The sequence below is a fragment of the Eucalyptus grandis genome, chromosome 1, assembly GCF_016545825.1.
Source record: "Eucalyptus grandis isolate ANBG69807.140 chromosome 1, ASM1654582v1, whole genome shotgun sequence".
NCBI lineage: Eukaryota > Viridiplantae > Streptophyta > Magnoliopsida > Myrtales > Myrtaceae > Eucalyptus > Eucalyptus grandis.
The window spans coordinates 6,885,112-6,897,613 of NC_052612.1; the positions used below are offsets into that span (position 1 = coordinate 6,885,112).

Consider the following 12,502-nt stretch of genomic DNA (forward strand, 5'->3'; position numbering starts at 1 on the left):
CCTCCACGACAACGACGACGAATATCGAGATTTACTCGATTTACAAAATTGGGTTTCTCGTACGTTGACGGGAAGAACAACCTCGTTTCTATTCGTCAAAGAAAAAGCACACCAAACATTTGGTTTTGTCTTCAAGCATTTAATGCAGTCGTCATCTAATCACAAACATCTGAACAAGTAGAGAGAGAGAGAGAGAGATGGTCAATATATTTATGATCTGGAACAAACTAAGTATCGGCTGAATGATTCCTCACCTCTCTCTGTCATCCAATTTTGGAAGAAGCTAAAAGGAGTAGCTAATCAACGTAGAGTCAAGTAAATTGATGACTAATGAACTACTTAACAAGCTGCGAAGGAGCACTAAAGCCTAAATCCATAAAAAAAGAGTTAATCAAGCAGGCAACCATGCAGCGGCAAAAGCTACATTATGTCCCTTCCATGTTAATACAAGATCATCTTCTTCCTTCTTCAATCCCCAGCCCGCTGCATGCTCGTCGAGCATGGCCTTGACTTCAGAGACTGCATCCTCTCCGAATGGGACGGCCCGAAAGTCCGCGTTCCTCATCCGCTGCACCCACCGGCTCTTCGGCTCGAGCCTCTCGACTCTCTGAAGACCCTCTCGCGCGATGATATTTTGTATCTTCCAGTATATGTAAGACTCATACCACTGCCTCTGCTTGCTTCCCCTCGGGAGGAACGTGTCGACCGTGTCGTAAGGAATCCAAAGATAATTGAATGCTGACCGCAATCTCGAGGCGACATTATTCGATGTGAAGTCCGCATCCTCGTCCACTATGATGACAACGTTCGGGTCTAAGCACCGAAGTGCCTTAAGGAGGGTCGACCGAGGAGAATATACCGATGAAGACTCAAAGAGGTAATTAGGATTTGCTTCGGAATCCGATATTAACGGCACGGTCTCGTCGGGCACAAAGTGAAGCATCATGTGACAATTTATAACTAGTGCTTCCGGTTCACCGACTCCTCCCGGGTACATTAGTTTCTGCATCCTGAGTTGTTCAATCAAGGACGAGAATCCGTCGGCGTAACTCGAAGAAATGGCCTGAAATTCCATGTGTATGTTTCGAGATCTTGCAAAATTCACCAACTTGGATCCCAACTCTTCGTACGAAAGGTCAAGCATGGGCGGCCCATCCTCCACAGCGCCGGCAACCGTGAGCTTCACCAATGGGGACCCTTCAAGACGATTGCGATTGCATCAATAAGAGTAGGAATCTGCATGCAATGCGTCGTGCTCAAGTCGACTATGTGAACCAGCGAGTACCCTTCGACTGCTTCGATTATGGTGGCATTCGCGGAGGTGAATCCGAACCGATGCCACGGGGTCAGGTCGACGAAATTCGCAAGCTCAATGGTGGAGAACTTTTGCGTCTCATTGCACAGGTTGTCGTAGTTCTGGGCATACGCCATGGCCGCCAGCATCTTACACGTGCCGCTCTTGGCGGTCCGAGGGATAAGGGCCCAGAGGAACCCCTTATCAAACAACTTTCTATTTCTTTTTGCGCACTCAAAACTACGTACTGAATTTTCGAAACATAAAAAATTGTAAAGCCCTGTTATCTCTCCTTCTTTTCTCTCCATCATCTTCTTTAACTTTGAGCAATCAAGGAGGATTTGAGCTAGACTCACACTCCCCTTCCTCTCTTGTTGATTTTATTTGTGTTCTTTTTTTTTTCTTGTTTCTTCTTCTTGATGGGAGAATGGTAACAATTCGAACAATATCGAATCAACGCAGCGGAATAAAATAATCTCCCCTCTTGTGCAAACCTAATAGGAATCGATATAATAGAGTAAAATAAATACCAAGCACGCGAACACAAGACGATTTTTACGTGGAAAACCTCATCGATGTGAGGAGATCAAAAACCAAGGGACCAGAGTCCACCCGAAATTCTTCACTATCAACAAAATTGTTATTCTCTAGCAAATACTGGAGGTACATAGTAGCAAAGACCTCAAGAATATAATTCTTGGCAATACACATAAACTTCACAAGAGAACAAAGATAAATCGACAAAAACGCAGGTTTTGATCAATCCACGAAAAACCTGATGGATGAAGCTTCAAACAAAAATCAAATCATTCAAATTCGATAAAATTGCGCCACAAACATGCTGACAAAATTTCAGCTCAATCGGATCACGAATCGACCTCCGACGCCAGCTTGATGTAAATTAGATATTGCCCCAAACTCCAGATTTTCTGCTTTCTCTTTTTTTTCTTGTTACCGTTTCATTTTTTGCGGCTACCTCTTTATATAGATAGTGAGAAACCCTATTTCCTTATATAATTTATCATATGAGCCCAAGCCCTTTTTGGGCTTACAACTTATTAGGCCTTATCCACATAGGAGTAAACCCAGCTAACAAATCTCCCCCTCACAACAATGTGGAGGGATTCACCACCCCAGCTATCAATTGGCAATGTTCAAGCGTCTCTCTTGGTAGAGTCTTCGTCATCATATCGGAGCCATTATGATCAGTATGAATTTTCTCAAGTTCCAACAACTTTTCATCTAGAACATCTCTTATCCAATGATATCTAACATCAATATGTTTCGATCTAGAATGAAAAGATGAATTATTACCAAAATGGATTGCGTTTTGATTACCACAAAATAGCACATACCTCTTTTGCTTGGACCCAAGTTCTTCTAAGAACTTCTTCATCCATAGCATCTCTTGACTAGCTTTAGTCGCTACAATAAATTCAGCTTTGGTTGTAGAAAGTGTAACACACTTCTGCAATCTTGACTTCCATGACACAACTCCACCCACAAAAGAAATCAAATAATCAGAAGTAGATTTACGAGTATCAATATCTCCTGCCAAGTCGGAATCTATGTATCAAACTAACTCAAGTTTCCCGATCTCAAAACTGAGTTTCAATTTTGAGGTTCCCCAAAGATACCTCATAATCCACTTCACTGCATTCCAGTGCTCTCTGCCTGGATTTGACAAATAGTGACTAACAACGCCAACTGCCTGCGCCAAGTCTGAGTGTGTACATACCATTGCATACATTAAGCTTCCTACAGCTAAGGCATATGGAACACTTTTCATATCTTTATTTTCTTTATAAGTCGTAGGACTTTGCTTCATATTTAACTTAAAGTAGGCAACAAGAGGAGTACTAACCACTTTAGCCTTGTCCATGTAAAATTTCCGAAGTATCTTCTTGATATATTTCTCTTGCGACAAAAATAACTTTTTAGCATCTTTGTCTCGGGTAATTCTAATGTCAAGAATCTGCCAGCTGAGCCCAAGTCTTTCATGGCAAAAGACTTGCTCAACTCAATTTCTTCAATAACTCAATTCTTGAAGCATTCTTGCCAACAATCAGCATATCATCAACATAAAGCAAGAGAATAATAAAGTCATCGTCAGAAAATTTTTGGACAAACACACAGTTATCCGAGAAAGTCTTCTTATAGCCTTGTTCTGTCATAACTGACGCAAATTTCTTATACCACTGCCTTAGTGCTTGTTTTAGGCCATAGAGACTTTTCTTCAATTTGCACACATAATCCTCTTTCCCTTTCACTTTGAAACCCTCAGGTTGTTCCATGTATATCTCTTCCTCCAAGTCACCATGTAGGAAGGCTGTTTTAACATCCATTTGCTCAATTTCCAAATCTATGCTAGCTGCCAAGCCTAGTACCACACGGATAGAAGACATTTTCACTACCAGAGAAAATATATCATCAAAATCAATACCCTTTCTCTGATCGAATCCCTTAACAACCAATCTAGCTTTGTATCGTGGTTGTGAAGTATGTTCATCTTGCTTCAACCTATATACCCACTTATTCTTCAAAGCTCTTTTACCTTTAGGTAACTTCACCAATTCAAAAGTATGATTATCATAAAGTGACTGCATCTCATCTCGCATAGCATCAAACCAATTGCTTTTGTACTCATCTTCTATTGCTTCGCATAGCACTCGGTTCACCCGCATCACTCAATAATACATACTCATCTTCAAAATACCTAGTGGAAGGTTGTCGGTCTCTAACGAATCTCCGGACTAGAACATCCACTGGAACATCTAATTGAGCCTCTGGTTTACGAATTATATTATCTATTTCAACATGTTCAAGAACATGTGCGTTATTTGGAACATTGACTTCCTGCCACTCTTCATCAACTTGTGTAGGAATATTTGTAAGAGGAATTGGATCTAAATCAACCAGATTATCACTAACTTGTGGTGCTGAAATCATCTCTGCTTTCTCAATATCCTCTATTGTTTGATCTTCTATAAACACAACGTCTTTGCGTCTTACAATTTTCTTTTCAATCGGATCATAAAATTTGTAGCCAAGTATATCCTGTCCATAACCGATAAATATGCATTGTCATATTTTCACATCAAGTTTAGATCTCTCATCTTTGGGAATATGCATAAATGCTTTGCACCTAAAGACACACAAATAATCATAAGAAATATCTTTGCCTATCCAAACTTTGTTAGGAACATCAAACTCTAAAGGAACGCATGGAATAAGATTTAATACATGCACAACTGTACTTAAAGCCTCACCCCAAAATGATCCAGGTAGCTTTGATTGTGAAAGTAAGCATCTTACCCTTTCAACCGGTGTTCTGTTCATTCTCTCAGTTAAGCCATTTAATTGAGGCGTCTTGGGAGGTGTCTTTTGATGTCGAATACCTTGTTGTCTGCAATATTCATCAAAAGGTTCAATATGCTCTCCCACATTATCAGTTCTAATGCATTTTAATTTCTTTCCAATCTGTCTCTCAACTGAAGCTTGGAATTGCTTAAAAGCATCTAACACTTGATTTTTAGTTTTCAAGGTATGAATCCAAATTTTCCTTGAAAAATCATCTATGAAGGTAACAAAATAAAGAAAGCCACCAAGTGATTTTGTTTTCTTAGGACCGCAAACATCAGAATGCACTAATTCTAGTATAACTGACTTTCTTGAAGAAGGGGAGCTTTTAAATGCAACTCTGTTATGTTTTTCTGCTAAATAGTGAGCACACTTCTTAAGCGCTGAACTTTTCAATCCTGAAAGGAGCTTCTTCTTGGCCAATATTGACAAACCCTTCTCACTGATGTGACTGAGCCTCTTATGCCATAATTCAGCTGCATCTTCGCTGTCTACTGCATTAATTTTGCCCGTGGACAACTTTGCTTGCATAATGTACAATGAAGAATATTTTTCACCTCTAGCCACAATAAGAGAACCTTGGTGAGCTTCCATTGACCATTACCGAAAGTGCTGCACTACCCTCATCATCCAACTTGCCCGTAGAAATCAAATTCAAGTGGATATCAGGTATATGTTTAACATTATTCAATACTAACCTTGTGCCATTGCTGGTTTCTAGGCACACATCACCGATGCCTACAGCTTGATTTAGTCCATTGTTTCCCATCTTCACAGATCCGAAGTCACCTGACCTGTATGATGTAAAGAAATCCCTACGAGACGTAGCATGAACGAATGCATCACTATCAATTACTCAATTGGTCTCATGAGATACAAAATTCACCACATCACTATCAAAAATAGTGAGAAAGTCTTCTTTAAGTGCAGCGACACGATTGTCATCACTATCATTATCACTTTTCTTATCTTTACATTTCTCCTTTTGTTTCTCCCTTTTTAACTGGCGACAAAACCTCTGAATATGTCCCTTCTGATGATAATAATGACACTCAACATTAGCAAATTTATTATACTTACCTCTGCTTTTATCTCTATTTCTCGAACCTCGAGACTCATTTCTTCCTCTTTTCTCAACAACCAAGGCATCGAAATGTGAAGATGACGATCCTTGTGTCTTTCTTCTCATCTCTTCATTCAAAATACTACTCTTGGTCAAATCCATGGTAATCGTACCATCTGGAGCAGAATTAGACAAAGATATTCGGAACGTCTCCCAAGAGTCCGGCAAAGTACCAAGCAACCATAGTGTTTGTATCTCATCATCAAACTTGATTTCCATCACAGCCAACTGATTTATAATTCCTTAAAAAGAATTTTAATGATCAGTTAAACGAGTACCATCATGATATCTTAGAGCCATCATCTGTTTTATAAAAAATAACTTATTATTCACAGTTTTTCGAGCATATAACTGTTGGAGCTTATTCCATAAACTGCGTGCATGTGTTTCCTTAATAATATGGTTCAAAACATTATCATTTACTCACTGCCTGATATAACCACACACTTGACGATGAAATATAGACTATTCAACATCAGTTTTATTCTCCGGTTTCTCCTCGGCAAATACGGGCAAATAAAAATCTTTCACATATAAAAGATCTTCCATCTTCCCTTTCCAAATATGATAATTCGAACCATTCAGTATAACCATTCTACTCGTATTCATTTCCATTATTTAACACAAGGCAGAAAAATCAAGCAATAACCTGATGCTTTGATATCACTCTGATGGAAGAACGGTAACAATTCGAACAATATCGAATCAACGCAGCGGAATAAAATAATCTCCCCTCTTGTGCAAACCTAATAGGAATCGATATAATAGAGTAAAATAAATACCAAGCATGCGAACACAAGACGATTTTTTACGTGGAAAACTTCCTCGATGTGAGGAGATCAAAAACCACGGGACCGAAGTCCACCCGAAATTCTTCACTATCAACAAAATTGTCCTTTTCTAGCAAATACTAGAGGTACATAGCAGCAAAGACCTCAAGAACATAATTCTTGGCAATACACATAAACTTCACAAAAGATCAAGGATAAATCTGACAAAAAACGCAGGTTTTGATCAATCCACGAAAAACCTGATGGATGGAGTTTTAAACGAAAATCAAATCGTTCGGATTCGATAAAATTGCGCCACGAACATGCTGACAAAATTTCAGCTCAATCGACCACGAATTGATCTCCGACGCCAGCCTTGATGTAAATCGATATTGCCCAAAACCCCGCATTTTCTACTTTCTCTTTTCTCTTGTTATGTTTCCTTTTTTGCGGCTACCTCTTTATATAGATAGTGAGAAACCTTATTTCATCATATAATTTATCACATGGGCTCAAACCCTTTTTGGGCTTGCAACTCATTGGGCCTCCTCCACATAGGAGTGAACCCAGCTAACACTTCTCTCCTAATTTAAATTTTGGACCTCTCTTCTTTGGGCTAGATCCCGATCTAGTTCTAAATTTGGAAACTATTCTCTTCTAATCTAAATCTCAAAGTATGATAAATATGCTTTCATGATTTGATTTACTCATGTAGGGTTATCAAATGGGTGAGTAGGTTGAAATGATTCCACTCAAATCAACCAATTTAAACCATTTTAACTCTCATATATTAAAAAAAAAAAAAAAAATCTCATATATTATATATAAATTTAGTGATTCATACTCGATCAACTTGTACCAAATCCATACCTGACCCGATTGGCATTTCTAAAACACATAAATATTTTAAAACAATAACTTTAAACTATGTGTGTAGTATGTAAAAGATAAAAATTTTACTAGTTTTATAAGGTTTAAAATAAGATCTTTAACTTATTTGCAATTTTTTTTTAATGCAAATTTTCAGAGTGTCACAATGAAATATCTAGCATCACTTAAAAGTAATAAGTCAATAAATATTGATACGTACAATTATATACTAATTTTCACAATTTTCTAAACTTGAGAGCTCATGACTCTTTTACAATTTTTCAATTTTGAGAAAAATAAGATCATAAAATAAGATGAAACCAGAAAATAAGTTTCCCACTCGAAAACTTTCAACCTAAACCTAAAGACAAGTGAAAAGGGACTGTAGGTGGGTTGGGCTTTAGACCAATTAAAAACCCACATTTTATTGGACTGTATTACTCAAGCCCATATCAACCCATTTAACAAAATTTAGCTAACTCATGTATGACCCAACCAATCATATATGGGTTAGTAAATGGGTCTTAAGCCCATTTTTGCCCCTTTACACTTATGCTCTTACATGCCCTTTTCCTCTAACTTCAATAACGATCTCATGAGCTCAAGTGTCCCGCTAAACCACCAAGGTTGCTCTCCCAAATGTTAGTTGTGTCTTTGTTCAACCTGTTTTGATTCTCGCATGGCAGTGGTTTAAAGGAAGTTGAATCTAGGTGCACACCACTGTAGTTACTAGAGGAAGAATTTCTAACGTGCATTCATCATCGATGAAAATATGAGATTTAGCGATCGACCGCTAACTAATTGGCTTGACAGATCTGTTATTGTGGAATGAGCGTGTGTTTAACCTTGCTGGTGCCCTATTAATTTTTCTGTTTTCTCAATTTGGATTTTTGTTGTAATATTCTAGGTTTTACTCCATTCAATTTACTTTGTTACAAAGTGTATGTACTTTTGATGTATCTTTTTGAGCAATAAATAAACTTACTTTTTTTTTTCAGTTTTATCAAACGACCCCCTTTTTTCCTGAATTGAAAAAGAAAATTTGAATTTTTATGACCCTAATACTGTGATATGTTTCTTTTATATGAAGATTTACAGTTGTGAGTAAAACTTGTGCGATGTGATGAGGTCTAATTTATTTATTGCGAAGGTCATTAGACGAGCCAAACTAAACTTACAAAAGAAAAAAGAAAGCGTCGTCTTGCATCTTGCCAGCTATCACATCTTTTGTAAAGACCTGGAGTTCCCTTGATAAACTACTAGGCCATTGACTGGCAAAAGCGTAGACTTCCCGCAATAAGTTTTCTATATGCATTTTCGGCCTTTGCAGAAAGTAAATATTGTCCGTTGGCTGCATACTAGCCCACATAATATCTTACAATTAAATTAGACATGACAGGTTATGCTTTTAATCAACACATTATGGAGCGCCCATGCGAGAACCGAATACGTATTATTGAGCATTTTAATGTTGACTTAAAGTTCACTAGAAAAACTGTCTAAAAAGTTTAAACCTATTGCATAACAGCCAACTCATTCTAAATCTTTGAATTATGTCAATTTAGTCATAAATATTTTGAGAACTTGTTAATTTAATCAAAAACAATATAATTGTGCCAATTTCATTCTAAACATTTTTTTAAAGTTTGTCAACTTTGTCCTAAAATTTTTAACGATCTGTCAATTTAGTTATTCCAGCCAATGTTTGCTAGAATTCACTGACACAACGGTTTAGTCAACGTTGATCATCCTATATAGCACGGTCGGCACATATGTGAACAATTTTTGCATTTTTTAATTTTATTTCTTTATTTCTTTTTTTCATTTTCTCCCTCTGCTAGCCATCGTCGAGTCTGTCAGCCTTAGGTAAGGGTCGCCTTGGCCTGAGGCTGGCAATTGCCGACCATCAATAAGGCCCAACAAAGGGAAAAATGGGAAATAAAAAAAAAAAAGATAAGATAAGAAAAGGAAAAAAATCATAAAATTAAAAAAAAAAAAAATTGCAAAAATCTTCTACATCAGCTTCAGTTGCCCCTCGCTGTGCCATGTGGGATGGTCGCACTAATTAGATCTCCACTTTAGTGATTTCCAGTTAAAATTAGTCTAAAGGACTAAATTGATAAATTGTTAAAATGTTTAGGACTAAATTGACAAGTTGTCAAAATGTTTAAGATTAAATTGACACAATTAAAAGATTTAGAACTAAGTTACTCACCGTATAATAAATTTAGGACTTTTTGATAATTTTCCTAAAGTTGACTTTAGTTATCTAACGACCGTCATACTTGGAATCAGTCCCGTTATAAACATTGCAATCCTTTGGGAGAAAATATTAGGTATGTCTTATGCTCCAGCGTGGCAAACAAGAAGGCGGTGGGAGCGCGACACGTGTCCTCGTGGGACCCACGTTCTGGAGAGAAAAAGAAGAAAATATTAGGTACCCTAACAGTGCCACGTCATCCGTGCTTTGAACCATTCATGCGTCGACACCTGTCCTCGGGGCCCGCCACGTCTTCTCTCTTCTCTCCATCTTATGCGCTTCTTTCTCTCTCCTCTCTCTTTTCACTCTCTCCCAAATAACTCTCGGCTGGTGGCTCGGCTTGGCTGGACTGGCAGAAGAAAGGATGACTCCCGCTTAAAATTCCTCTCTCCTCACTTAAATATTTTGGATTTTGTCTCTCTCTCTCCTCGTGGAAGAGCAGGCAGAGAACGAGCTGCACTTCCTCTGTTTCGTTCTCAGCACATCCACCTCCGCCCTCTCGTCTAATCTTCCGTCGACGACTTCCGCTCTGCTCGAAGCTGGTCCGTCCTGGTCCGTCATCCGTCATCATCTTCACTCCGCTGATTCGAAGCTCGTAGAAATCGGAGACGCCGGCGATTTGGTGATGAACACTTGAAGGGAAGGAGCTTCGATCGGAGATGGCGGCCAATCATCGCAACGAGGCAAGAGGCGGTGGCGTCGGCGGAAGGGGGGAGTCGGTGGTCGTGGAGGGCGGCGTGGAGTGCGGCTGGCCGGGGAGCTTCTGCGAGTACTGCAGATCACCAAATGGGTCCACCGTTTCTCACGGTCCGTACGGTTTCTCCTTCGTTTCTCATGGTTTTCTCCCTCCCGTGTCATTGAGTACGGTTTTTGCCCGGGCTCCGGTGGCTCAGGGATTTTGGGGTCGGCCGGGACTGGAGATGCCGTGCTTCGGGGTTTGTCTTTTCCAGGCTTTGTCGTATGTTGTGACGTTCACAATTGATGGAATTGCTGATTTGCGTTTAGTCTTTAGTAGTTCCAATCCGCCGCTTCGTTGCGTGCGTTAGCTTGCGCCGACGATTTTTTCCGTTTTGGGTTGTTTGTTTTTTAACGTCTCTTCGACTTGGATCGCGGAGCCTGACTGTGGATGACTATCAAGGTTGGTGTGCAATTCCCTATTTTGAGAGTCTGGGCAGCTCTGGCCTGTTGATTCGCTGTCATTAATCGACTCTCGACTGATGTAGTTTCATTATGTGCATATATCTGATTGAAAGAACTAGAGAAATTTCGAATGTTTGATCCGTATTGAGGGAAACTTATGCGTACTCATTCTATCAACTGTTAATACATGGACTTATTTTTTCATATGTGCGTATTTAACTGCACGACCTCAGAGAAACCATGTGGGAGCTATGGTCGATGCTGAAGTTCCGACTGAGCCGTTTCTGCGCCTGTGTCTTCCCTTTTCCTTTTATTCTTCTTTCTGAATGTACCGGTTGGATTTCTCTGCTAATTTTCAGCTACTTTGATCAAGTCTCTTTTCTGAAGGGTTTATGATCAGTTCTGATGCAAATGACTTTGCAGGATGGGCCACTAGTTTGTCTGCTTATGAAAGCGTTGTGGATTCAAATATTCCTTTCTTTAATGTCGTTATTGAGATGATTGATGTTGGTCACGGTATGTTGTTCTGTTCTGGCTATTCTTGTCTCTGGGCGTTTCTCTGTCTTTCTTTCAGGTCATTTGCAAAAATCATTCTCACAAACTTAGGGCTTTGCTTATTCCCTTTGGCAGAAACTCAGTTGTGTAAGAAAGCCCAGATTATGAGGCTTGAAATTCTAATCATGTATTGCACCAAAAAGCAGAGCACATGCAAGATATCATGGGATTGCTCTTTAAATACATTGACATCTTACACCAGTCTGGCGTTTGCGAGTGGATTTATGACGAGGTATGGATCCAAAATACCTATTTAGGACTATGAGTTGCAAATATGATAAGTTCAGGATACTACTTGCAGCTCATCCTGTGCAAGAGGACAACCAAATGCTCTCTGGACTCTCTGATGGTCGCCTTGCGATGCCCTTACCTGCATTTTGTTTGTGGAATCACTTAGTCAAGAATGAGAGAAGCAATTATTGGGCCAAATTTTGGACTTTCAAAAATTTGTTGTAATTGGCAAGAGTTGACCCTTCTTCATCTCATACCATTCTTTTAGTGTATTAGGGACTGATGAGCATCTTCGTGAAAATAACTAAAAAAGACAGCTGAGTATCTGGAGTGCAGGTTCAATATATGCCCGATTTCCTATAAGTTAAGAAATAAGTTGCACAGTTCTCTATTATACTTGTGTCAATTTCCTATCTGCAGCCTCATTTTGTCATGCATGATTGCCATCAAACTAGTTTCATTTTCTATCAATAACTGCTGATTCCTGGTTAGTTTTAACACATTCATCAACTGAGGTAAGAGTGGAATGATATACAATGCCTGCATCAACCTATAGATTTTTTGCTTGTGGCTATTGGTTATTCATTCGTTTTTTCTGTCCCATGCCAGCATATAGATACTTTATCTTGCTACAGAAGGTCCCAGCCCACTACCCATCCAAGGTTTCTTGAATGTGTTATGAATTATTCTGACTTTCTGATTTGCCTGCCTGGGTGAAAGAATCAGCTTCTTTTATGTAGAGAGTTCTGGCCATAGGAAAAAAATACACACATATATGTACATTTATTTTGTGTGTGTGTATTTACATACATATACAAATTGGGCATTGATTCGATGCAAAAATATTTCCTTTTTCACATCCTTATTCCTCCAGTAAGTGGGGTTCTCCATTTACAACA

The 12,502-nt window shown here is 39.0% G+C and overlaps 1 protein-coding gene across 1 annotated transcript; it reads right to left on the reverse strand.

Moving 5' to 3' along the window:
- Positions 1-254: 254 nt before the first annotated feature.
- Positions 255-1,242, reverse strand: LOC120288303 (putative scarecrow-like protein 16). The gene is given in 3 exon segments (XM_039302193.1): positions 255-868; positions 917-1,197; positions 1,200-1,242. Coding segments are annotated over 3 exon segments (801 nt in total). The 3' UTR covers positions 255-391.
- Positions 1,243-12,502: the final 11,260 nt, after the last annotated feature.